This window comes from Stenella coeruleoalba, assembly GCF_951394435.1.
Source record: "Stenella coeruleoalba genome assembly, chromosome: 1".
Taxonomy (NCBI): domain Eukaryota; kingdom Metazoa; phylum Chordata; class Mammalia; order Artiodactyla; family Delphinidae; genus Stenella; species Stenella coeruleoalba.
Genome location: NC_137169.1, coordinates 175,741,962 through 175,769,044, shown reverse-complemented (window position 1 = coordinate 175,769,044; position 27,083 = coordinate 175,741,962). Strand labels below are relative to the sequence as shown.

Here is a 27,083-nt window from a genome sequence, read left to right as displayed (position 1 = left end):
TGCTCACTGCCCATCCTCTCATTCTGCTTTCCCTCTGCTGCTTTTTTTCTCTCTACACCTGCACCTTCTTGCCCTTTAATGTCGTCCTTGGCCTCCTACCTCCGTGTTCCGAAATGTACCTTGTTCATCTCTGGGCTGGGGAGGAGATTTTCATTTTCATTGGCCCTTCTTATGATATGAAAGAGCATCTCACGTGTATCTGGGTATCCTAGGAAACAGAACTCTGGTTTCTGAACGGGGCAGATTCTATCCACTGTGTTTGTAAGACAGCGAACCAGAGGGAAAGCAGCCTCCATGCGTGCCCCTCCGAAGACTGAGTACCGTCTCCTTCCCTTGTTAGCGGAATCAGGGGAGCAATGACACCATTTTCCTGGGGTTCTGCTTCTCTATCACTATACCTATCCTTGAAGCTTCTCTTTCTCTCTCTCTTTTTTCCTTTGTTTTTTTTCTATTTCTGTCCTGTTTTTCACTCCTATTTTCCATGTTTCTCCTTGTTCTCTCTTCTCTTCAGTTTTTTCCTACTTACTAGAAATTACATCACTCCCCTCCCTAATGTTACTCTTTGGCCTTGGAAGATAGAGTCAAAAGCAGTGTCTCCAGAACTCCCTCCTTCTAAGATGAGAGGATGGAAGTTTGGGTTGGGAGAGACAGAGAACACCTAGCTCCTGAGATGCTGTATGAGACTAAACTTTCTTTCTGGTTCTGATTTTGAGATTGGATCCATATAGAATCATAGAATCTTAAAGTTGAAAGAAATCTCTATTGGTCATTTAAATAACCTTCAACCCAATGTTGGAACCCTCTTACCTTCGTAAAAGAGAGTCCTTCTGTCTGTCCTTGAATACTTCGAATGTCGGGAAGTCACTACCACATAAAGCAGCCCACTTGGCTGTTGGCCAGCACTGCTTGTATCAAAGTTACTGCTTGTGATTATAATCTGGGTCTGTGTAATTTGCCTCTGTTGATCCTGTATCTACTTTCTAGAGATAATAGAGCATAAACGTTTCGTTCACGTATTAAAAAGACTTCAAGGTATCTTGAATGTCAAATGTCAGAGAAACAGGGTTGATGACATGGGAAAGAGAAGAAAAGTAAAGCTAACGTCAAAGAGAGAAGCAAAACTATGGTGCAGGGCCTCGCGTGGCCAGTCACGAGATGTGTCCAGGCCCTTTTTACCCTCAGCTGAACCAGCCTCTCCCCAGTCCTCCAAAGCCCCTTAAAATAATTAAATGAAATAAATCATTCTTGCCACCCTTTGACCATACAGAAAACTCAGTTTTCTGAATGAGTCATTCCCCAATAGTTCCACATAGCTGAAATTGTCCCGGAAGTTGTAAGGAAGAAAAAGCAGTACCCTACAGAAAGAAGACTAAAATTAGAGTTGTCAAGGCAATATTATTAACATTTGTGTTAGATATAATGTCTGTTTTGCACGTTATAGTTTACAGAACACTCATAACATTCAATTCCATGTCGTTTTGTTTTTGTAACTAGGCCATGGTACTCCCCCAGTTTGTAGATAAGGGTAGCGTGGCTCATAGAGGTTGACTGGCCTCAAGGCACCCAGTTCACAAGTACATGAGTCAGGACTGAAACCCAGTTCTTCTGACTGTTAGTCTTCTGCTGTACCTGTCATAAATACTGAAGTGTCTTTGTCTCTCCAAAGTACCTGCAGTGTCATGGGATTATATGAAATAAATTGTCCCCTCAAGACAAGGTACTTGGTGTACACCATCTAATAGGATTGTTAGGATTTTTTGTTGTGTGTGTGTGTGTTCCTGGATATGGCTGTGGAAGTAGAAACGTGGAAACAAAGAAACCAAATCCAGGTCACACAGTGATTATAAAAATACTGCATGGGGACCAGTGACATTATTCCCTAAGTATAAGCATCAGAGTGATTGATTTTGTTTGGTAAAAATTCTAAGTGTCAAGGTAAAGAAGAGTGAGTTACTCCTTTACTGCAGTTAATCCAGAGAAATTTCCTGAAGGCAATAGGAGACAGGGGAATCGAAGAAAATTTTAAGATAAAATATGTGAGGCCCTTGGTAGGTTGGAAAGAGGGGAAGGAAATTGGCAAGGGGCAGAGAGGAGGGTAGGGGACACGGTTTCGGGGCAGGGATGAGACAGATGCTGGGGACCTTGTGTTTTACTAATGATTTGGAGCTAGGATTCCATTGCGATGATCAGTTTTCCTCCTTTTCGAAGTGAAATCCATGCGGCTAAATTTAATTCCATTCGGAATCACTGGTGATTCACCCAAGCTCAGGTGCGCCCACACGCAGCTGGCATCAGCTCTGTGTGCTTTCCAGGCCGATGATCCTTCTTTAACCCAGCTTCCCCCGTGGAACAGCGGGAGAAAGGCAGACTGTGGTAACCTTGACCTTCTGTGTCTCCATCTGCAGCATCCTGGCCACTGCGGGAACCCACTTCAACACACATGTGGACCTGAGGACGCTCCGGGCTGTGCGTGTCCTAAGGCCTCTGAAGCTCGTGTCGGGGATACCTAGTGAGCACCTTTCTTCTTTCTCCTCTTCTGAGAGCTTTACTGATGTGTCCTCAACCAGATCCAGGGTCGAAGAGAATTAGGGATAAACAAGAAATAATTTCTCCTGAGAGGAAGCCCCTGCAGTAATAAATAGAGGACCTGCGGCAATCCGGCATCACCTTCCATTTTAAAATTTAGCAGACTTTTTTCATATTTAAAAGATAATGAAAGATCTTTGTAAAAAATTGGGAAAGTAAAGGAAATAATAGAAAATGAAGAGCACCCATTATCCTATCACTCAGAAATATAACTTTTGTTAACACTTTAGCATATTTTTTCATTCATTTTTTCCTGTGCATTTTAATGTGATTGGGATCATGCTGTAACTTTGGTATTGGATCCCATCATAAGCATTTGATTTTCCTGACGTTAAAAATTCTTCAGGGCTTCCCTGGTGGCGCAGTGGTTGAGAGTCCGCCTGCTGATGCAGGGGACACGGGTTTGTGCCTGGGTCCGGGAAGATCCCACATGCCGCGGAGCAGCTGGGCCCGTGAGCCATGGCCGCTGAGCCTGCGTGTCTGGAGCCTGGGCTCCGCAACGGGAGAGGCCACAACAGTGAGAGGCCTGCATACCGCCAAAAAAAAAAAAAAAAATTCTTCAGAAATATGATTTTTAAATCTGTATTATAGTCTGTCTTATACAGTCCCTGACTTGGGTAGTCATTTCTGTGTTGCTATTCATTTAGGTTATTTCCAGTTTTCTTTTTCTAACTAGAAATAGTGCTGCAACAAACATCTTTTTACTTAAATATTATTCAAATCTCTGATTATTTTCTTAGGCTAGAATCCTAGAAGGACAATTTCTGGGTCAAAGGATATGGTGTTTCATGAACAGTGGTTGTACTAATTCTGCTTCCCCAACAGTGGGTGGGAGAGCTGGGTCTGAGATTGAGTCCTTGTTCTTACAGACTTACAGCCTAGCAGGGCTGGGCCCAATTCCCTTTAGGAAAGAAGCGTATTCTAATAAGTTTCATCTATAGGAGGAATCCAGAAGACAGCATGGGTGCAGTGAATAAGGGAAGGGTGATAGGTATGTAAATGATCAGGGAATGGTGAGGAAGAGGTAGGGATTGATCCCTAGGGGAGGGGGTGATGGCCGTCTTTGGCTTGACTCATCCTGGTTATCCCTTCGTGAACTGCTTTATCATTTCAGGATCAATGGCTCTTTTCCCTCAGACTTGCCCCTCTTCTCCCAGGAAGAAGTCAGCCTGCCGTATGAGGTGGTGCCGAGCGAGGGCTCCGTTTATCATTCTCTTGCTTTCCTTGCAGGCCTGCAGATTGTGTTGAAGTCCATCATGAAGGCCATGGTGCCTCTGCTGCAGATTGGCCTTCTGCTCTTCTTTGCCATCCTGATGTTTGCGATCATCGGCTTGGAGTTCTACAGTGGGAAGCTGCACCGAGCTTGCTTCATGAACAATTCAGGTAGGGGCACTGTTTGCTGACGTCTGCTGCTTCCCTCCTCTCTCCTCTGGTCATCGGGGTCATTTCAGGGCATTTGGAGGCTGGTCCCAACCCCAGAATTAGAACCAGAGGCTTCCTAGTCAGCAGCTTTACGAGGCCCAACCAGCCTAAAGATCCCCATTGTGCATTGATACCGCAAAGCGAGTAACCTCTTAGGTTTATAGTTTATTTCAATAGAAGGTCTCAGCTGCCCCATCCCTTGGTAGGAGGCCATCAGAATGCATGTCAAAAACCTTCTGCCTGAAGAATTACCCTTTGTATGTGGCCTCTTTGGCCCACAGCCAGAGAGACCAGGAGTCCGGAGTCAGATCTGGGGCCCCTCCAGAGCTTGGGGACATTTTCCACCCATGCTCGAGCTCATGACCTTCCCCCTCTCTGCTGTGACCCACACATAGTGTGGAAGAACTGGGGGAGTTCTGAGCATGACTTGGCAGGGGTGCTTGGGAGATGAGCAGCGTACACAGATCTGGCCTTCTTGTCTCCCTGTATCTTCTTTGTTCTTTTCAAGTTCAGTCGAGTGCTTTAGGAGGAAAGGGGGCAGGGGAGAGGTTGAAGGAGCCCAATTAGGTACCATGTTTTTATGAAAAGAATCTTCAAAGGACACCTTTCACGTTGGATTTTTATTTTTGTCTTATTTAAGATGAGGAATTTAGGCCATAAAAACAAGGAGTTAAGATCCACGGAAGGGACTGTAGTTTATAATTGTTCCCAAGGAACCCAGAAAGAACTAAGAGTCTATCCTGGAGTCTGAAGTTAGAAAATCAGTAAGATTCTGCCTTCAGCTCAGACCTTTCTGGGTGACCCAGTCCTGTAAATTCCCGTGGGACTCAGGAGAAGGTAGAAGATGTGACCTGAGGAAAGAGGGGGTGGGGGGGGCATGTGGAGGAGGCTTCATTTTCACAGGAGGTTGGGAACCATTGGGTTGAACACATGGTATGTGAGCTGTGAGGTGCAGAGATGCCAGAGAAGGGTAGGAGCTGGAGACAAAGAAGGACAAACCTTTCTGTGGGAAATAGAATTGCATGCTTGTGGCCTCCTGGGATCGTTTCCAGCTCATGCTAAGCATCGTGTGGTTTATCCCCCACCCTCCAAATGTGTCTGCAGGTATTCTAGAAGGATTTGACCCCCCTCACCCATGTGGTGTGCAGGGCTGCCCAGCTGGTTATGAATGCCGGGACTGGATCGGCCCCAATGATGGGATCACCCAGTTTGATAACATCCTTTTTGCTGTGCTGACTGTCTTCCAGTGCATCACCATGGAAGGGTGGACCACCGTGCTGTACAATGTGAGTAGAGCTGGCGAGGGGCCGGAGCAGGTGTGTGTGTGTGTGTGTGTGCGTGTGTGCGTGTGTGTGTGTGCGTGCGTGTGTGTGTGTGTAGACTCAACCATGGTTGCCCTCCCACGGGCTACCTTTTCCTTTCCTTCTAACCTGATTCTGTCTGTATAAATAATGGGTGGAACATGGGGTAGCTTACAAAAAGCCCCCTTTAGAAGGACTTCTGGACATAATCTATACTGAGCAGTTCATGTGCCTCTGTTTTTTGGCCTCTTGCTAAGTACACAGCTTCTTAATATAGTTAGGAAATTACATGCCATATTTGATGGGTGAACTGCTAGTCAGATCAGCTCAGCCGTTTTGTTCTGCTACTGGTTCGACATGGTGGTGGGATTCAGTGAGGGGCACCAAGAGGTATAGATTTGTTGGTTGCTGTCTTCAAAGAGCTTACCACTGGCCTGGGAAGGTATTCCGGTAGTTCCCACCCCTGGCCGCACACTAGAAGCAGCTGGGAGGGAGCTTTAAAAATTGACATCGCCTGGGCTCTACTCCAGACGAGTTAAGTAGGAATAGCTAGGGGTAGAGACCTATCATTGATTTTCTTTTTAAAGCTTCCTAGCTGATTCTAATATGTAGCTTCCCTCAAGAACCATTGCATCACATGCACATAAGTAACACGCTTAATTGTAAGACTCACTAGGGATGCTTGTTGAAAATTCTGATTCACAGGCCCTTGGAGATTTTGATTTCATGTGGTTTTGAATAGTTGGTGAGCTGAGCTACATTTTTTACACGTGCCCCTGGTGATTCATGTGATCGGGCATGTTGGGAAAGTTCTGAGTTGGTGTACAAGACAGGGCTATCTAACTGTCTGTGCGGGATGTTAGAGTGAGCACTGAAGTGTCTTCCACCTCCCAGAGTCTGATCTCAACAAGTTATGAAAGGCATGGTGCAGAGTCTAAGTTCTAAAATGAGAGGGTGGGGAGGTGTGTGCTTTGCTACATAGGAGGCCTAGGGGGGGCAAAGCAATTTGGGCAAATTGTCTTTGTAAATAGGTGCTCATAAAGGTCCGTACCCTCCTATGCATACAGCCAGCCCACCCCAAGGCAGATCCGTTTGGAGCAATCACCCATCTTACTTGCCCTCCCACAGTCTACCTTTACCTTTCCTTCTAACCTGATTCCGTCTGTATAAATAATGGGTGGAACATGGGGTGGCTTACAAAAAGCCCCCCTTAGAAGGACTTCTGGACATAATCTATACCGGAAGGAAAGGAAATGCTGTCTCAGGAGAGACTCAACCAGATTGTCATGGAGGAAGAGCCAGGGTCTGCATAAAGCCCGTACAAGTAGGTACCTAGTAAATGTCCATCACTAACCTGGACCCATTCCCAAGCTCCCAGGCAGGTAGAGCTTTGCAGAAAACAGCCACAGGCTATTATGCCAAAGCTCTACAGGGCAGTGAAGAAGTCCCAAGGACCAGCGTATGCCCAGAAAGCCCAGGGGGGTTATGTGTGACCTAGAAAACCCTTGAGGACACTCTGGGATTCTCACCAGTTGTGGGGTGGCAGGAAGGAGGTCAGGGAGGCGAGGTTGATGAGTCCAGTTGCTCCTCATTTGAGATGTGAAGGTTGTCTCGAAGCCGTGTCACTCAGATTAACCAGGCACCTCTGGAAATGACAGCACTGTCCCCACAGCGGCTGGTGTCATTTGCGGGGCTTTGGGAGGGATGTATTTCACTTATATGTGTAGACTCACCTAAGTGATGTGATAAATGCATTGAAAGCCTGAAGGGAGAAGTGTTGCATTTGAAGATAAAGGCGAGATCTGTTGGTCCTCCAGAGCCAAGGCTCAGAAGGTACTGAGATAAACAGGAATTACTCATCACTTACATTAGTTCCTTTGTTCATTCATTCTTTCAACATATATTAGTGAGCATCTGTGATGTGTCAAGCAGTGTGCTAGGCACTGGGGAAACAGAGGGGAAAAAAAGTGCCATGATCCCTGCTCTCCTGGTGCTCTCTTCAAATTCCAGTCTCCCTCAGGTTATCTGTCCAACATAGGTATGGAGGTCACCCAGACACAGTGAACGCAGGTGTGCTCTACCGAGGAAGCAGGGAGAAGAGGTCAAGCTGCAGATTCTCTGAAACCTTGGATTGCATGGGCTCCCAGGGCCACAGACTCACAGTACCTCTGACAATGACATCAGTCATTGAACTTCAGTTTACTGAAGGCCTCCTGCTACCCCTGTGGCTGGATCCAGACTTGAGGGAACTCAATGAGCTGTTGGGCTGATTTCCAAAAAGTGGCTGCTTATGGGGCAGAATGAACTCATGCCCACTTTGAAATGACATCACTTTCCAAAGCATTGGATCTAGGGGGAGGGCATGGAGCCAAGAGTCCACAGGCAGAGGCGATGGTCGTAGTTAGATGGGTAACGACCCCTTGATTCAGGAGAAGGTGGATGAAAAAGGCCAGTGGAACAAGGACAAAGTCTGGCTCCTTAGGAAGAGAAGGAGCCATCAAAGTCTGGGCTTCCTTTGAGCAGGAGACTGGGGTGGAAAGCATGGCCCAGGCAGAGCTCTCTCGCAGGAGCTGGATGCGCATCCTGGAGTTAGGGTTCTCTGCTACTGGAGGAAGGTTCAGAGCTGTGGACTCCTCAGTCTGGTGGGTGTAGGGCTTGCAATATATGGTGGAGTCACGTCATACAAGCTTTTGTTAAAGAAACCAAAATTCAACTGAGTGAATTTCAAAGATGTTATTGACTTATTCAGCCATTCATGAATTGGGCAGCATCCCATCTAGCAGCTGGAAAGGAGCTCTGAGGAGCTGTTCAAAAAACGAAAGGCTTTTGTAGGCAGAAGTGCGCTGGACCAGGAAGTTAGTAAAAAGTGGATTAGTTGTGGCAAGGTCACTTTCCTTTGGGGCGTGGCAGGGTTTTATCAGGAAGATGCTGGTGCAGATGACTCACCTGATCACTAGTGCTGAACAGGTGATTCCTGATTGACTGGTTTAAGAGCCCATTTGTGGGAGAGGCTGACACTGAAATGAAGTTTTGCATTGGTGACATGGGGCTTAGCATAACCTGTTGTCTTGTTTTAAACACTTTTAATTTACCCAAATTCAACCATTTAGCTTGGACAGGAAAGAGGATCCAGGATGGGGGAAAATAACAATTTAAATAGTACAGACTGGGCTTCCCTGGTGGTGCAGTGGTTAAGAATCCGCCTGCCAATGCAGGGGACATTGGTTTGAGCTCTGGTCCAGGAAGATCCCACATGCTGCAGAGCAACTAAGCCCGTGTGCCACAACTACTGAGCCTGCACTCTAGAGCCCGTGAGCCACAACTACTGAGCCTGTTTGCCACAACTACTGAGTCAGTGTGCTGCAACTACTGAAGCCCGCACACCTAGAGCTCATGCTCCACAACAAGAGAAGCCAGTGCAATGAGAAACCTGCGCACCTCAACGAAGAGTAGCCCCCGCTCACCGCAACTAGAGCAAGCCTGCACGCAGCAATGAAGACCCAGCACAGCCAAAAATAAATAAATTAAAAAAATTTTTTTTTAAATAAAAAGTACAGACTAATTCACCTACCACCCCTCTCCCGCTTATGCCCATTGAAAGTATGAGATTAGAGATGCCTAGGATCTTGGTTGAAAACGTGCAGATTCTGAAAGCCCATGTCAACGATACCTGAGTATTTATTTTTCTTCTCTTAATTTTAACTTAAGATTTTTTAATGACAAAACTTTACATATATATTGGAACTGGTTACACAGCACTGAATTAACTATGAACAACTAGTCACCTGAGTACTCTAAATAGATGTATGTATATATGTATGTTTCTACATAGAGAAAAATTACCCCCTGTGCCTTTTATTATTACCACTGCTAATAAGACGCAGATATAACTGTTGATCTCCCTTTCTACCACTATTCCTGGAAGGCCCAATTCACCCAGCCACTGTATTTCTTCACAAAGACCACAAAGTAAAGGGAGTCCCTATTTCCCCGTCCAATGCCTCTTCTATTCAGTGGTTACAACAAATACGTAAGATTTATTGGCGCCAGTTTAACCAAACCATTAGGAGAACCTTCAGGTTGACACTGTACGCAGAAGCTCTCTCAAACATGTGGACTCAGTTTAACCTTTTTCTATGTAAGTTAAATGCTTCCCTGGTGTTTGCATCCCTTTTCTGCCGCACAGACCCTTCCTAAATGCCTCCTGTGACCTTGTGTGGCTCTGCCATTGATTACCGTTGACTTCACTTGCATGTAGCTTTTCTCATGAGCATGCATGATTGTAAGGGTGGGGGAGAGTTCCCATTGTCAGGGCAACCTGGAGTCCTGCGTGCTGTGCTCAATTTAGTCTCTCCCAAAATTTCAACTTGGCTTGGTCCCACTCCAACTGTATTCTTGGCTTCCCTCCCTCTTGTGGTAGAAAGATGCAAAGCAGTCTACGGTTCTGCTGGCTGCGTCTTCCTGTTTTGACTGTCTCTCCCAAGGTCTCCTCCATTTGCAGACTCTCCCCTCTTCTTACGAGTTTAATTCCTTTCATTTCTTCTAATCTGGATAGGTGTTGCTTCTCCAGGACAGCACCTTCTCCCTCAGTGCTGTTCACTCCGCAGATGTTACCGTGGCTCCATTATTAACTTCTAACCTTCTTCACCTGGGTGAGGTGTGGCTCTCAGATCTGGCTTTCTCCCGATTCTGGGCTGAGTCTGATTTCCCTGTCGTCATTCTGGTTTTATGTTCTCTGCTGTTTGTGGTACCAGGAATATAATATACAGATTGCGGGGGTTCCCATTCGCTGTCTGCAGTCCCCCCAATCTGTGCTCTTCAAGTCCAGTCGTTTTGATCTGTATTTCTACATTTCATCTGTATTTTTCATCAAGCTATTTCTCTTCTCACCTGGTGTTGATAACTCATGCAGACGCGGACACTTTTGGAGGCGTGCGTTCTTCGGCTTCACAGGTGCGCCAGCTGTATCTGTTATGACTGCCTCGGTGCTCTGCGCTGCTGTGGGAAGATTTTTATACTGTTTCCTGGCTTTTGGAAAGAAGAGGCAACCTGTGGTCTGATGCTTTCTGAGAGTCTTCCTCCCTCTCAGAAGTCCTTCGGTCTGTGACAGAGCCCGTGACGCTCCTTAAGTTGCCTTCTCCCAGCTACACATAGTTAATCTGTGCTAAATGGTTAACAGAGAACTCACTTTTTGCCTCGTTGCTGAAAAAATAATTGTACGTATACAACATATAATTGTTGTATGTTGAAAGAATAATGCCACATCCGAGGGCTGCTGGAAAACTGCCGTCTCCAGCTTCCTGAAGTTTCTCTGATTTTATAGTATCTGCAGAGAACGTGTTCGGTGCTGAGTTCCATGCGACTAGGGAATGTTGTTTGCTCATCTCTGCTTTAGTTTTCATCACCACCTCCTCCACATGCTCTGGGAACAGAACATACTCAGAGCTCATTTGACAGATAGGGGCCAGGAACCTACCATCATCTTACGGTGTCAGAGTGATAAGGTGTACCAGCTGACCTAGGATAAGGTGTCTAGTTGGTACAATTTGTAGACTCCTGTAACCGATCACTCATGCTCTGGAATAGGCTGTTTTTTTCCCCACATCCCTGTCTGTGCAAGCCTGTTCCTGTGTCCTTGCAGTCGTCTGGGTCCCTGTAATATAGATGACACCTGGAATCTGATACCAGTTGATACCAGTGTCTGTTCACCTGTGACTTGTCTAACACACAAAGGGATTAATAAGTGGATACCGGAAGTTAGTCTGCCCCTTTCCCGTGAAGGCTGAGAGGTGAAGTAGATGGGGAGGAAGATAAAGAATTGAGTTTGGACATGAATGAAAAATTTGCGATGCTTATTTGATATGGTGTAAGGAGAGAGTTGGGTAAATGGATTCAGGGTAGAAGCCTAGGCTGGAGATAATAAATTCAGGAGTTTTCTGTGTATAGAATGGTATTTAAAGTGCAAAGACTGGATAAACCATCAAGGAAGGAAATATCTAACTATAGAGAAGAGGTTCCAGAACTGAGTTCCAGTGTTAAGATGTGGGTGAGCTAAGGAGTTAGCAAGAAGACTGAGAAGGAGCCGTGGGGGGGCAGGGTGTCCTATAGGCCAAGGGAAGAGAGTGCTTCAGGAAGAAGCAGCGGTGATCAGCTGAATCAAATGCTGCCTAGAGATGGGTCAAGGGAGATAAGGGCTAAGAATTAATCATCAGAGGCCAGGAGGGGAAAGTGGGAGGGGCGAAAACCTGATTGGAGAAGGTTTAAGAGAGGTTTGGAGACAGCCATACAGACCGTTGTGTTGAGTTTTGTTGAAAGAGAAGCAGAGAGAGTGGGGCAGGTAGAAGAAATACCACTTGCTTTTTGGTGAGAATGAGTCATTCAAGGTAAAAGTCATTGCTGCTGGAGAGAGAGGACAGCTGGTGGAGCGGCCTTCGAAAGCAGGTGAGAGGGGGTGGGCTCCTAGCCCATCAGAGCACAGGTTGGAGGGCGAGGCTTGGAGCCCAGCTTCATGGTTCATCCATAGTCCTAGGAGGGAGGCTGCAGAGGCCGGGATGGGGGGTAGACGTGGTGACGGAAGCGTGTAGAAATTCGCCTATTGCTTCTATTGTCTCGATGAAATAGAAAGTCAGGTCATGAGCCGAAGGTGGGAGGAGGGAAATGCTGGAAGTTGGAGCGAGAGACTAAGTGCAGTGGGGATCTGATCGCCGGGCAGCATGGAGGACCCGCTCGGGGTTAATGGTGCTGGGGTGAAAGTGAGACCAGTGACTGTGCTGTGTTTTCCTGTAGTCACATTTGGCCCCTGAGGTTCAGGCAAGGAAGTACGTGGAGAGTTGGCTTTCACCAGAGTAGTTCTAACTGGTGAGCACAATAAAATGAGAGTCAGGAGAGGTGGAATTTGAGCTGGGTAGGGAAGAAAGAGGTGGGGAGGCGGGGGGAGACTGTGAAAAGGGAGTAAACGGATCATAGGCCTTTTTTCAAATGTTACTCTGGAATCTCCTGGACAAATTCAGTCTATGGAGTGAGTTTGAGAAACCTGTCTCATTGCATAGAAGACGTAGGCAGTGAGCTTTAAAACCAGCTGTTCTGATTTCTAATTCGGCGCTTGAACTGCCCCCAGTAGAGGGAGAGTGAGTGAGTGAGGGGTGTGTGTCCCCGTGAGCAGAGTAAGCCGTGACAGAAGGTGTGGCACACCTCCTGGGCCCTCCCAGACTTCACTCCTGGGCACCTCGCCCTGCGTCAGCCCAATTCAGAGCGTTGACTGGGGAAACTTTGGGGGACTGAAACCTACCAGGCCCGCCCACTTTCCTCACTAGCATTGTACTCTGTAATCCCGTTTTCCTCCTCAGAGTGTCTTTTTTTTTTTTTTTTTTTTTTGTGGTACGCAGGCCTCTTACTGCTGTGGCCTCTCCCATTGTGGAGCACAGGCTCCGGACGCGCAGGCTCAGCAGCCATGGCTCACGGGCCCAGCCGCTCCGCGGCCTGTGGGATCTTCCCTGACCGGGGCATGAACCCACGTCTCCTGCATCAGCAGGCGGACTCTCAACCACTGCGCCACCAGGGAAGCCCCAGAGTGTCTCTTTTTAAAAACACATTGAGGTGGATGGACCTAGAGTCTGTCATACAGAGTGAAGTAAGTCAGAAAGAGGAAAACAAATGCCGTATGCTAACACATATATATGGAATCTAAAAAAAAAAAAAGGTTCTGAAGAACCTGGGGGCAGGACAGGAATAAAGACGCAGATGTAGAGAATGGACTTGAGGACATGGGGAGGGGGAAGGGTAAGCTGGGACGAAGTGAGAGAGTGGCATGGACTTATATACACTACCAAATGTAAACTAGATAGCTAATGGGAAGCAGCTGCATAGCACAGGGAGATCAGCTGGGTGCTTTGTGACCACCTAGAGGGGTGGGATAGGGAGGGTGGGAGGGAGACGCAAGAGGGGAGGGATATGGGGATATATGTATACATATAGCTGATTCACTTTGTTATAAAGCAGAAACTAACACACCATTGTAAAGCAATTATACTCCAATAAAGATGTTAAAAAAAATAAAGATATCGGCTTTTCAGGTGGAAAAAAAAAAAACATTTATGTTTGTAGCTTCTGCTGCTGCCTTTGGCAGCCTGTTCTCCATGTGAATCACTTGTCCTCCCTCTAAACCCTGCAATGCCTTTCTCCTTGCTCCCTGCCCGCTGGGCCGGAGCCCGGGGTCCACAGCTTCCAGTCCCTGGTTCCCTCCGTGGGATAAAAAAAAACTGTGGTTTGCTTTCTTTCTCCTTCCCATCCATAGCTGCTTCTACCCTGAAATTATTCCTACTCTTTCATATCCATTTTGATTTCTTAATAACTTGTCAAACCAGAGATGTCAGCGTGTTTAGGGTTGATTCCAAATATGCGAAGTTTGCCTCCTGATCAAGTGCCTGAATTTCACACCACGCACTCACCAAGCCAGTCTCCAGATCTTTCACCTGTGCAGAACCATTAAGCTGGCTCAGGGCTCTTTGCCTTTCTTTTAGCCCACTCTAATACACAATTTAATTTCTGATCCCTGGCCAGAGGCCTCAGGTGCCTGGTGTGTCATGCAGGCTTAGGCTATGATCTCTCTGTTCTGAGGCAACCCCAGGCCTTAGGACTAAGGGGCAGAAATTAACGGGGGGTGGTGTGTTGGTGACTCAGTGGCTGTTTCAGGTACTTTCAACTGGCTCACCCTGGAGGCCAAATCCTTACGGAATCCCAGCCAGACCGGTTGGCGCAGTGCCAGCCTCTGGCACTAGGCAGCCAAAAGGTCTCTGTTCATTTTTCCCTCAACTTATCATTCACCAGAAAAATATTTATTGAGGACTTTCTTTCAGTGCCCCTCAGAGTGTGGACCGTCTTAGAATTGCCTGGGGGCAATTAATGTAATTTCAGATTCCTGGGCTCCTCCTGGGTCTAATGAACTGGCAGCTACAGAGCTAGGAAGAAGGAATCTGTATTTTTAACAAGCTCTCTTGTGATTCTCAGGCCACAGTGAAGTGTGACAGTTCCGTGTGGTTGTAATGAGTGGGCTGGGGGAGGGTGAAATGGGAGCATACTAAAGAGAAAGCCTTCAGAAAGCCCGTCTCCCCCACTACATGGATTTCTACGAGGTCCTACTTTAATCAAAATTTGGGCTTCCCTGGTGGCGCAGTGGTTGAGAGTCCGCCTGCTGATGCAGGGGACACGGGTTCGTGCCCCAGTCCGGGAAGATCCCACATGCCACGGAGCGGCTGGGCCCCTGAGCCATGGCCGCTGAGCCTGCGCGTCCAGAGCCTGTGCTCCGCAACGGGAGGGGCCACAACAGTGAGAGGGCCGCGTACCGCCAAAAAACAAATTGTCTAATATAAAGTGATTGACACACAGTGAGCTCTCAGGAAAGAGGACCAGGACCAGTGGCATTTCCATCCTCCTGAGGGCACTTTGCTGGCTGCCTCCCTCCCACGCCTGCAGGGTCTCTTCTCCCTCTCCCATCCCAACACCTCTGCCCTTTGCCCTGGATCAGGGACTTGTCAGCTGAGATCCATAGGTGACTTTGGTGGCTTTACAAAATTGTCTCAAATTTTTTTTTAACATCTTTATTGGAGTATAATTGCTTTACAGTGGTGTGTTAGTTTCTGCTTTATAACAGAGTGAATCAGTTATACATACACATATGTTCCCATATCTCTTCCCTCTTGCGTCTCCCTCCCTCCCACCCTCCCTATCCCACCCCTCTAGGTGGTCACAAAGCACCGAGCTGATCTCCCTGTGCTATGCGGCTGCTTCCCACTAGCTATCTATTTTACGTTTGGTAGTGTATATATGTCCATGCCACTCTCTCACTTCGTCCCAGCTTACCCTTTCCCCTCCCAGTTTCCTCAAGTCCATTCTCTACATCTGCGTTGTTTTTAAAATATATCTTTTTTTTGACTTTTTGTATAATTGAAGTGCAGTCGATTTACAATGTTTCAGGTGTACAGCAAAGTGATTCAGTTATATATATATGTATTCTTTTTCAGACTCTTTTCCATTATAGGTTATTAGAAGATATTGAATATAGTTCTCTGTGCTATCCAGTAGGTCCTTGTTGTTTATCTGTTTTCTATATGGTAGTGTGTATCTCTTAATCCCAAATTCCTAATTTATCCTTACCCCGCCCTTTCCCCTTTGGTAACTGTAAGTTTGTTTTCTATGTCTGTGAGTCTATTTCTGTTTTGTAAATAAGTTCATTTGTATCATTTTTTTTTTGGTTCCACATGTAAGTGATATCATATGATATTTGTCTTTCACTGTCTGACTTACTTCACTTAGTATGATAATCTCTAGTTCCATCCATGTTGCTGCAGATGGCATTATTTCATTCTTTGGCCGAGTAATACTCCATTTTGTGTATATATATGTGCACCACATCTTCTTTATCCATTCATCTGTCGATGGACACTTAGGTTGCTTCCATGTCTTGACTATTAAATAGTGCTGCTATGAACACTGGGGTTCATGTATCTTTTCGAATTAGAGTTTTTGTCTTTTCTGGATATGTGCCCTGGAGTGGAATTGCCGGATCATATGGTAACTTTATCTTTAGTTTTTTGAAGAACCTCCATACTGTTCTCCATAGTGACTGTACCAGTCTGCATTCCCACCAACAGTGTAGGAGGGTTCCCTTTTCTCCACACCCTCTCCAGCGTTTATTATTTGTAGACTTTTTGATGATGGCCATTCTGACTGATGTGAGGTGATTCCTCACTGTAGGTTTGATTTGCACTTCTCTAATGATTATTGATGTTGAGCATCTTTTCACACGCCTGTTGGCCACCTGTATGTCTTTTTTGAAAAAATGTCTATTTAGGTCTTCCACCCATTTTTTGACTGGGTTGTTTGTAAGCTGTTTGTGTGTTTTGGAAATTAATCCCTTGTCAGTTGCATCATTTGCAAATATTTTCTCCCATTCCATGGTTTGTCTTTGCGTTTTGTTTATAGTTAAAATATATATTTTACCTGTCACACTTCCTTGAATACAAGATACATACCATTGATTATAAGATCTACTAAAAAGTTAATAATGGGGCTTCCCTGGTGGCGCAGTGGTTGAGAGTCCGCCTGCCGATGCAGTGGACATGGGTTCGTGCCCCGGTCCGGGAAGATACCACATGCCGCGGAACGGCTGGGCCCCTGAGCCATGGCCGCTGAGCCTGCACGTCCAGAGCCTGTGCTCCGCAACGGGAGAGGCCACAGCAGTGAGTGGCCCGTGTACCGCTAAAAAAAAAAAATGTTAATAATGGCATTTCAGGAGGGAACCCCTACTACATTCTGTATGTTACATATTCGTATATTCTTAGTCCTAAAACCTTTGTCTGCAAAGAAAGGTGTATCTTAGAATCGAGGAAGTAGAAAATGATGAAAAAAAACTAATTTAAAAAGACACACGTAATCAATGTGTTCGAGACCAGATCTTCATGCTTGGAGACGGTTCATGATTGCCCTGGCTTATTTGTGCAGACCTTGGAGTAAAGCTCCGTTTGCCACCTGTGTTCGTTTGAACTTTGTGTAAATGTGCTATTAGAAGGCTGGTAGTTCTGTGTTAGTCTTTTTAAAAAATTCAGGCCTGAGCTTGTTTGCTCACAGGCAGTGATATATGTTAGCACGCTATTACTTTCCTGCATGATTGAGGATTTTCTCAGTACTATGAAACTAAAACAAAATACAGAAATAAACTGGATGTCAAAGCTGATTCAAGACTGCAGCAGGCATCCTACCCCCGGCTTTAGTGCTCGTCTTCCCCAAAACCACCTTATGTTTTGAGCGATTGATTCTACATTACATACATGTTTTGTATGATAAATGCATATATATATATATATATATTAAATGGCAAAAATACATTTATGCCAGAGGTGTTCCTCTCTGTACGTTTTCTGCATTGATGTTCTGATGATCTTGTTTGAAACAATGATTTCTTACTAGACGTGGTATAACAGTGGTTAGGAATCCTGGTCCCACCCTTACTACCTGTGGGACCTGGACAACTTAACCTCTCTGCCTTATTATCCTTATCTGTAATGTGAGGATAATTTCGGTACCCCCCTCACAGAGTTGTAAGAATTAAACGAGATATCTTGGATAAAGCCCTTGACATGTGCCTAGCACATAGGAAGCACTAATGGTGTTAAATAATTATTTAGAACATTTTGTGAAAACCACTCATATAGGGAAGACAAGCAGAACATCTTCTTCCACTGCCCACTCGCTGTCCAGATCTTCTCCTCTCCGACTGGTCCTTTCCTATCTCTCAGCCTAGCCACTTAGTACCTTTCATATGCATCGTTGCCAATCTTACATTCATGTTTTTTGAATTAGTTTTTCCTCCAAAACATTGGCCACCTCCTCCACAGAGCCTTCTCTGACTATCCCTGAAAACTCAAAGGAAAAGAGATCTTTCCTCTAAGGCCTCTCCCCCAGACCTAAACGTCAGTAGCATTCACCTGATGTTTTTCCCAGATTCCCCTATCAGGAGTTGTCTTTTAGGTGCCTCTGTCCCTTTTCCCTTTCAAAACACCATTCTGTCTTCTGGCATCAACCACAGTTCCCCAGACATGATTATGTATTCAGTAAATATCCATCAATAGGCTAATTTCACAGAGAGGCTCTGTGAACCCACCCAGGGTGCCCTGGCTTCCAGGCCGCCCGGCTGTCAGCATATGCAGCATAGGGTCTAGGTTCAGATGAAGGAGCTGCTGTCGGGAAGGACACCGCTAATGCTGGACAGTGGGCTGTCCCCACTGTTGCTGCCGTCTGCTTTCCCTGCTGTGCTCCAGCTCAGCGCCATGCTCCCTTCTCCTGTGACAGGTGGAGGCACACACAAAAAAACCCAACTAGTGAAAAGTAGGGGGACTGTAATTTATTGGAATGTTTACACAGGGTTTGTGTGTAATTAGTAGTTAATTTCTGTGACACAGTTGGCCTTCCTGGCTTGGAACCTGGCTCTGAAATGCTCTTAAAGAGACCCAGACCTAAGAGATGGCAATCTGAGACATGGTTAGGGTTTGGGAACAGAACGAAGAGAAAGTATGCCCTGTTTTCTGTGATGAAACGTGACCAGGAACAACCCCAAATTGAAGACTCCCTACACACACACACACACACACACACACACACACACACACACACACACACACACACACACACACACACACACACACACACACACTCTGTTTCTGGGATCACTTTCTGCAGCTGAATCCACCTTTTACAAGTTCCATTTTTTTTTTTTTTTTTTGCGGTATGCGGGCCTCTCACTGTTGTGGCCTCTCCTATTGCGGAGCACAGGCTCCGGACGCGCAGGCTCAGCGGCCATGACTCACGGGCCCAGCCGCTCCGCGACATGTGGGATCTTCCCGGACAGGGCCACGAACCCGTGTCCCCTGCATCGGCAGGCGGACTCTCAACCACTGCGCCGCCAGGGAAGCCCTACAAGTTCCATTTTTTACCTTTGTGAACATCAGCTTGGGATTTGATACTTACACTGAGGATAGGGGGACAGCCCCTGGACCCCCTTCTGCCATGAGCCCTGTGATCGTTGTAAGTGTCAGATGAATAAATAAACATGCGTTAGTCTTCTCATTAGTAATACGCGGGTAATACCACCAGCTGTTCCTAACCTCAAGAGTCTTGTAGCAATTACATGAGCTAAAACATATGAAAGTGCTTTGAAAAAGACCCTCATTCTTTGCTTTATGAGTGCTTTTTTTTTATTTTTCAACATCTTTATTGGAGTATAATTGCTTTACAATGGTGTTAGTTTCTGCTGTATAACAAAGTGAATCAGCTATACATATACACATATCCCCATATCTCCTCCCTCTTGTGTCTCCCTCCTTTTTGCTTATAAGAGCTGTGTACTTATAAACTCGATTTTGCTAAGTGAGCTTTTTTTTTTTGTTTTTGTTTTGCTTATTCAAATAGAGTATCTGATTGCTGCTGGGGGCATGTAAGGCAAACTCTCCCATCATGTTTCCTTTTCCTTAGCTTCCATTTGCTCTATGTACTGAGAGCTCTCATGGCCTGTGCTTTTGCTTTGAAGCGTGGTGTTATTTATATTATGTGCACGTTGAAAAACATACCTGTAGTTGATGCTAAAATGGCTTCTGAACACATTTTACGTATTCATGCCAGTTCTTACTAACTTGAATTACCTCTGGATAACTGGCGAAATGCTGATGTTACAGCTGCTCTCAAATTCTAACACACTTCAGGACTTTCTACACTTGGCGTTAGGGCAGACCTGACATTTATCTCCAGCAGTGTTCCTGAATGGGCCGGGACTGAGCCCTTGATGAAGTTTTTAGCAGTCTGGCATAATGAGAAAATAATAGCAATACAGTTTTTTGGGAAGCTAAATTTGTTCAACTTGAAGTTGAATTTTCAAAGTTAATATCTTTTCTTGGCAGAAGAAAAAGTTAACAACTGTATGGCAAGCCCATAGTCTTTTGTATTTGTTTTGTGAAAATTCTCTGATCTGTGAAAGTTGAAAAAAAAAACTGTGGTTATATAGATTTTATCTATATGATAGATTAATCTATTAATATAATTACATTGATGTAAATAATTGTGAATGCACAATATTGCTGTTAGCAGCTTGGCATGTGAGTTTTTTGTTTGTTTGTTTTTCCCCATTGTGGTGACAGTGAGCTTTTTACATTAATTTTAACAGGAATTAGTAGTTGCTTATGTGACTTGTCACCAAAGAACGAATATTTTAGAAAACCAGTTAGGCTGGCATAGCGAATACCATAAGGAATAGGTAGTATTCAACATTGGGTTGTACTCAGAAGATCTGGGTTCAAGTTCAGGTTTTATTTTCTGTCTACTCCCCCTCCCCCATACCATGATCTTAGGCAAGTCACATGACCTCAGTGAGACTCATCTTCCTCTTCCGTTAAATTGGAACACTTAGTTCATATTATGGTTGTAAGAATTAAATCAGAATGTATGCATGAAAGGGCTTTGTGCACCAAGATATGCTTTATAAATTTAAGGGATTGTTAAAATAGTTGAAGGTTATGAACAGTGATGTTTAGAGGATTTCTGTTTTTGAGCTTCACAATAATCGATCTTTCACGTATCATCTTTAAATGTGTTTTGGCAGATATGATCAGTGGGCTCCCTAGGAAATAAGGCAGAATATATATATTTAGAATATCGTTAGGATCTTTCTCTTTCCTTTGTGCACAAAACACGGTACCGTGACCTTTTCCAACTGTTTCCTTGATGATGTAAAACAGAGCCACCACTCCCGGAGTCTTTTGTATAAAAGGAGCAGATTCCTAGATGAAGCAGAAAAGAAAGGGAGTGTGGGAACGTGAGTGCTTTTCCAAGGGACCCCACCTTGATCTGAACGACCGAGGTGTGCCTGCACCTGCCTTCGGGGGTGCTGCTAGGTACAGCTGTGCCATTGAATCAGAGAGGCCGCCCTTCCTGATTTGGAAGGAAAGGCAGGATCGAAAGGGCAGCAGGCACGCGCACACCCAGGTGATCACGCCTCCCTCACCGCCAGTCGTGATCACATTCGAGCTCTTGGCAACGTGTCTCCCAAACCCAGGTGGGGCTGGGGTAGTTCGCCAGGCTGGTGCATCTCTGTCACAGCCTCCCTTCCTCCCAGGGTTTCCAATCAGGGCTCTCTCTCTCTCTTTCTCTCTCTCTCTCTCTCTCTCTCTCTCCGTCTTCCTTCCCTCCCCAGGTCTCCCACTCTCCTCTCTCTCTGTGACAGGTTCCTCTTCCTTAGCAGGTGGCGTTGGAGTGGCATGACACAGCCCCTCAGGGAGCGCGCCACCTGAATGGCTTGGGAAGAGCAGAGGCACCCATGGCTAATAGCTAGGTCACCAAGGTCATGCTCCCCAAAGAGTGGGCAGCGGGGTTCCAGTCCTGGGAATTACAGACTCTGTGGCCTCGTTGGGCCAGCAGTCTTGGTCTACCCTCCAGGACCCCAGTCTACCCGGGAACACGAACCTTGCCTGTCATCCTGCACTACTAGAAGCAGCTGTGACCGTCGGCCCACAGAGCCTGGGAAAGGTTACCGTGGAGAGTACCCGCCCCTGTTTAGTCTGTGTGCACGTGTGTAACAGTGAGAGGGAGGACGCGTGCCTCCCTTTTGTACCCAAGTTATTTATTGCATTTGTCTTACGACTTCCATTTAGAGCTAAATAAACTGCAAAGTGGGTTATTTAGCCAGATCTCGGGTGTCTTCAGCAAGTGGGGAAGTGGGCGGTGAGGAGGGAGAAAGATGGGAGCTTGGGCAGAGGAGATTCAGAGAAAGGGGCCAAGAGGAACAAGAGGTGGCTTTTCCCCTCCCTTCAGATGGGTAAGGCACGCGTGTGCTGTGGCTTGTCCGCCGGGAGCCCCTTTGCTGGAGGACCTTGAAGCGCTTTCTCTGTTTCAGGCATTTGGGAAGCAGCCTCCTGTGGACATTATCTTGAGTTACAGTTTATGGATAAAAAAAACAAAGGCATGCCCTGCAGACTGCATGAAGTCTGCAGTGAGCTACCCTACCTGGTAAGGCAGCTGCCCACCTCTGTGCTCACCTGACATGATCACATCTCTTCCCTACGTGCTCTGGTCTTAAGCAGCTCACAGAGGGGAGACACGCAAGGGAGAATGTCCTTAGAACATATTATAGCCACCGAATCCAAATGAGGTCTCATGTCCACAGCACAGTGTCCCTCCCTACCACCACGTGCCTGTCTGTGTGCCTGTCAAGCTCCAGCTCCCTGCAGGCCCGGGGAACTCTTTGTCATTTCAAGAGACTGTTCGTCGATCAAAATCACTCATGAATTCTCTTTTGCACAGATTTGATAAAGGGTTTTTCTTGAGTACCAGAAGTACTGTACATAATTCATAACGTGAAGCAAGATGAAGTAGAAAGAGTGAGAAAAGATACTAAAAACTGGGGAATTAAAAGTTTTAAGCTTTGTTACAAGCTGGGAGAATGAGTCAGCAGCACATATGTCTTGAGGGAGAGTTTTGTGCCGAGCTGGTTTTGGGGTAGGGGCCCAGGGGTTCCAAAACGGAGGAAGAAGATTGCCCAGGAGTCAGAAGTAGGGGGTATAGAGGGAGATGACTGGGGGGCGGGGAGGAAAGGGGCAGACTGTGAGTGGGGGTGAATTCTAGCTCGTCCCTGCCTCTTCCCCTCGCCTCTAAGGAAGGAAATATCCTGGGGCCTTAATCATCTCCCTATCTCTCATTTCTCTCCTGGTTTAATTAAATTCCTGTTCTAATTTGGAAGAGCTTGCATATCCTTTTCTGCTGTGGCAACCAATCTCTTTTTATGAGACCCACCCCGGCGCTCAGGCACTGAGACCTCAGTGGGGACTTGGGTCCTCTGTGGCTTTTGCGGTCATGGACAGTTCAGAAGTGGGCAGAGGTTGGCTGGAGAGGAAAAGGGGGTTATCTTGCTGTTGTCAGTCATCTTGTTTCCCGTGGCCTCAGTCTGCCATCTCCCCTTACGCCACCTGGAGTGAAGCCTCTTCTCCCATCCATATGTCTTGATGTCTTTCTCATTGTGTTACTTCTCCTCTCGAAGGACGAAACATGCTATGTTGGAATCTCTGGACATTCAGTAATGCCGTAAAGAGAGATGAAAGACAAGATATATGTGGATAATAATACTAGCTACCATTTATCATATACCTACTGTGTGCCAGGCACTGTGCCGGGTCCTTTACCTGCGTGGCTTCTAGTTCTTACAGTAACCTTGAAGTTGAATCTGATCATTCCTTGTTTTACAGATGAGGCCACTGAGGCACAGAGAGGTTAAGTGACCTGCCCAGGGTTGTTCAGTTATTAAGGTAGAAAGCCTGGATTGGAACCTAGTGTTGTGTCACTAGAAAAGCCCAGGCTCTTTCCACGGCTCCCTGCTGCCATCAGTTAGAACAGATCGGCAGAGGAGGTGGTGGATGATTGGGCCATTCAGTTCAACTCAATGTACACAACAAACTTTAGACAGCCTCCTCATTGCCGGGATGGTAGAAGGTACTTTGTGGCTCCTTTTGAGGAGAGAAGACAGACTTGTGTTCAGCGGATGCCATGATACAGTGTTATCCCTTCCACCCTTGTGGACTGAGTGCTGTGAGAACAGCCAGACGATAGCCGTATTCTGTCTGAGGTGGTCAAGAAAGGCTTCGCAGAGAAACCTCACAGTGGCTTGCTTGGCACAGTGATTGTTTGGTGGGTTCAAGGAACAACAGGAAGGCAGGAGCACTTCAGAAGGGCATGGAGGGAAGAGGGATCAGAAAGCCAGTCGGGGCCAGATCCCATTGGGCCTCGCTGGGTTGTATTTCACGTTCGATGGGAAGTCTTCGAAGTGTTTTGAGCAGATGGGTGGTGTGACTTGGTATATGTTGAAAGATCACTCTGGCTGCTGTGTGGAGAACTGGCCATGGTGGGCAAGGGTGGAGGTAATAGAAGGCGATGGTGGTGAAGCCTGGGATGGTCACGCTGGCAGCGATGAACGGTGGTCAGATTGGGCTGTATTTTGAAGGTAGAGTCGGTAGGACTTGCCGATGGATTGAATGTAGGGTGAGAGAGAAAGGTGGGGACAATGATGGCTCCTCAGCTACAGTAGTGTATTAACAGTGGTACCATTTCCCGAGACAGGGAAGCTTAGAGAAGGGGCAGGTTGATTGCCCAGGGTCAAGAGTTCAGTTGGGGGTATGTTAAATTGGAGATGCCTATTTGACGCATCTTAGGTATCCAAGTTAGTGGTGTCACGATGAGTGAGTAGTTAGATATATAAGCCTGGAGCTCAGGGGAGAGGGCAGAGCAGGAGATAACACATTTGAGAAGCATCAACTTATGAAAGGTTTTAGAGTTACGGGCTTGATGGGCTGATGCCGCACAGGGAGAAGGTATAGATAGAAAAGAGCTGTGACAAAGCGAGGGAGAGGCATGGACATATATACACTACCAAACGTAAGGTAGATAGCTAGTGGGAAGCAGCCGCATAGCACAGGGAGATCAGCTCGGTGCTTTGTGACCACCTAGAGGGGTGGGATAGGGAGGGTGGGAGGGAGGGAGACGCAAGAGGGAAGAGATATGGGAACATATGTATATGTATAACTGATTCACTTTGTTATAAAGCAGAAACTAACACACCACTGTAAAGCAATTATACTCCAATAAAGATGTAAAAAAAGAAAAGAAAAGAGGATTAAGGACTGAGCTGCGAGGAACTACAACTCAATGTGTATTCGCCCAGCAGTGGCCCTATTAAGGCCCTGAGAACTTCGGGGTTTTCTCTCAGAGCTATTTTTTTGGAATTTAGCCCAAATGTAATATTATTACTTCTCCTAGGACATTAGCAGGATAATAACATGCTCTAGGGCCAGTTTGTCGATTATGGCCGGGACTTCTTTACTAGAGGGAAGGCAGATAGGAGTTCCCACCACCAGCCAATGAGTTGGTTTAGGACAGATACGGTTTCAGGTGTGGACAAAGCTCTTCAATCCAAGTCTGTTCTGGTTTGGTTCCTTTTCCTTTCGTCTGCTCCTCTTCTATAAAAATTATATTTTCCCTCAAGATGATATTGCTCGTAAAGCTTGGTTTTTATTTGTGTAACTGTACTCCTTCACATTCAAGACATTTATGGGGGCCTACCATGTGCTGGACGCTGGGCTGAGTGCTGGAATGCTCCCTTTTCCAACCCAGGGCTCCTCTGAAAATGTCTGTACTGCTCTCTGTCATCTGCTCTCTCCCAGCTGGTCTCGATTTGTTTGCACTGCGTGTATTATTCACCTGTACACCATTATTCACAGCTGTTACATCATTGATTTTTTAGATACTGGAACTACCAAACCTCAGAACCATTCTTCTGGGTTTTTTCTCGTACCACACATTTAATTCATCGCTAACTCCCGTCAGCTCTACAGTCCCTATTTATCCAGACCCTGACCACCAGTCTGACCTGCAGCCCTGCACCCTGGCCCAAGCCACAACATCTCTTGCCTGAGTTACTGCAGTGTCTCCCTGAGCGCATCACTGCTCCACTTCAGTCTGGCCTTTTGGGACTTCCCTGGCAGTCCAGTGGTTAAGACACCGGGCTCCCAATGCAGGGGGCGCGGGTTTGATCCCTGGTCAGGGAACCAAGATCCCACATGCCGTGTGGCACAGCCAAAAAAAAAAAACCAAAACAAGACAAAAAAGTCTGGCCCTGTGACCCTGGTACATGTAGGTCAGCACGCGTATCTCCTGCAGGGAACCCTCCAGCGGCTCCTCCTGTCTCGCTGAGTGAAAGCCAGAGCTCTCGCCGGGAAGCCACAGGACCCTGTATCATCTGCCCCTCCCCCCTTCTGCCCCTCTCCTCTTCTCCCCTCACTCTTCTCCCCTCACTCTTCTCCTCCAGCCACGGCGGTCTTCTTGCAGTAGACACACCAGGCATGTTCCTGCCTCGGAGCCTTGCAACTGTGCTGTCCTGCTGGAATGTGCTTCCCCAGAGATCAGAGTGGGCTCACCCTTTCCCCTCCTCGGGTCTTTACTCAGTGCATCCTTTCATGCCCACCCTATTTAAGGTTGAATTTCCCCTTCCCAGTAGTCTCTGTCCCCCTTCCTGCTTTCTTTCTTTCTTTCCAGAGCACTTAGCCTTTTACCACAGCGTATATTTTTCCCATTTATTTGTTCGAAGACTAACTCTTCCCATTACAATAAGCCTCGGGAGGCAGGAATTCTGTCTTACTCACTGCTTTGAACAGTTGCTGCTCAGATCAATACCAGGCACAAGCTAAGTTTTTAATGACTATTCGCTGAATGAATACATGACAGAATACGAGCCCACAAGGGAGGGGTTGTGGTCAATGCACCGTATCTGTTATAGTTACTGTTACTCCCCTGGCTATTGCGCCGGAACCTCTGCTGATGGGTGGAGTGCATTTGTGAGATGGTTGGCTGCCATGAGGGACCTAATCTGTGCTCTCAGAACAGCATTCCCATTCGAGAAGCCAGCTGGCCGCCACGGGGCCCGCCACGGGGGTGGTGGTGGTGTGTGAGCCCTTCACCCAGCTGTCCTTAGTATTATTAGCAAACTGACCATCCCAGGTATGAGGTTGGATAAATCCACACAGGGGCTCGCTGAGGTCATATTCACAAAAGCAAGTCATTCTTTTGAGGGTTCATGAGAACTAATTTTATGCATGAAGATAACTGTGAGATCTCTGGCTGGGAGACGGGGAGGAGATCCGAATTCCCGAGGGAGCCCTCATGACGCCTTCATCCAGGTGCTACAGCAAGCCTCCAGCCCCACTGAGTAGAGTTTAAATCTGTGAATGAAGTGGAGGTCAGTGAACCTTAAAACCAGGAAGGAAAACCTACTGGCCTTAAGTACTGGGAGACTTCTTGTTTATATCCTTGGGGGTATTCAGTGTTGTGAAAGGACCAGGGTGAGGCATCACAGCAAACACTTATATAGCATATATTGTACGCCAGGCACTGTTCTATGTACTTTATAGGTATAAATTCGCTTGATGGTCTCCACAACCCTTTCAGATAGGACTGTTACACCCCTGTTTTACAGTTGAGAAGACCAAGGTCATCTGCTCTCAGAGTCTGTACCCTTAATCATTATACTATAACTGTCTCAAAATAAGTGTGGCTAACGGGCCATTTAGGAGAATAGGGAGGTTGTTTAATATCCTTACATGTTATGTTTTGATTTGTGATATTATTGTGGGGAGTAGCTGTGTGTGAAAACTGATGTTTTTATGAGGCATGCATATGTGAACACTGTAATTA

General features: G+C 46.4%; 1 protein-coding gene across 1 annotated transcript in view; it reads left to right on the top strand.

The window, feature by feature from the left end:
• CACNA1E (calcium voltage-gated channel subunit alpha1 E) overlaps positions 1-27,083 on the top strand; it is a gene marked incomplete at its 5' end in the record, with an annotated part of 365,198 nt that overhangs the window by 157,421 nt on the left and 180,694 nt on the right. Inside the window, 3 exons of the mRNA XM_079916590.1 lie at positions 2,406-2,509; positions 3,817-3,969; positions 5,113-5,294. Of these exons, the coding sequence (XP_079772716.1) occupies positions 2,406-2,509; positions 3,817-3,969; positions 5,113-5,294 (439 nt within the window). The remainder of the gene's footprint in view (positions 1-2,405; positions 2,510-3,816; positions 3,970-5,112; positions 5,295-27,083) is intronic.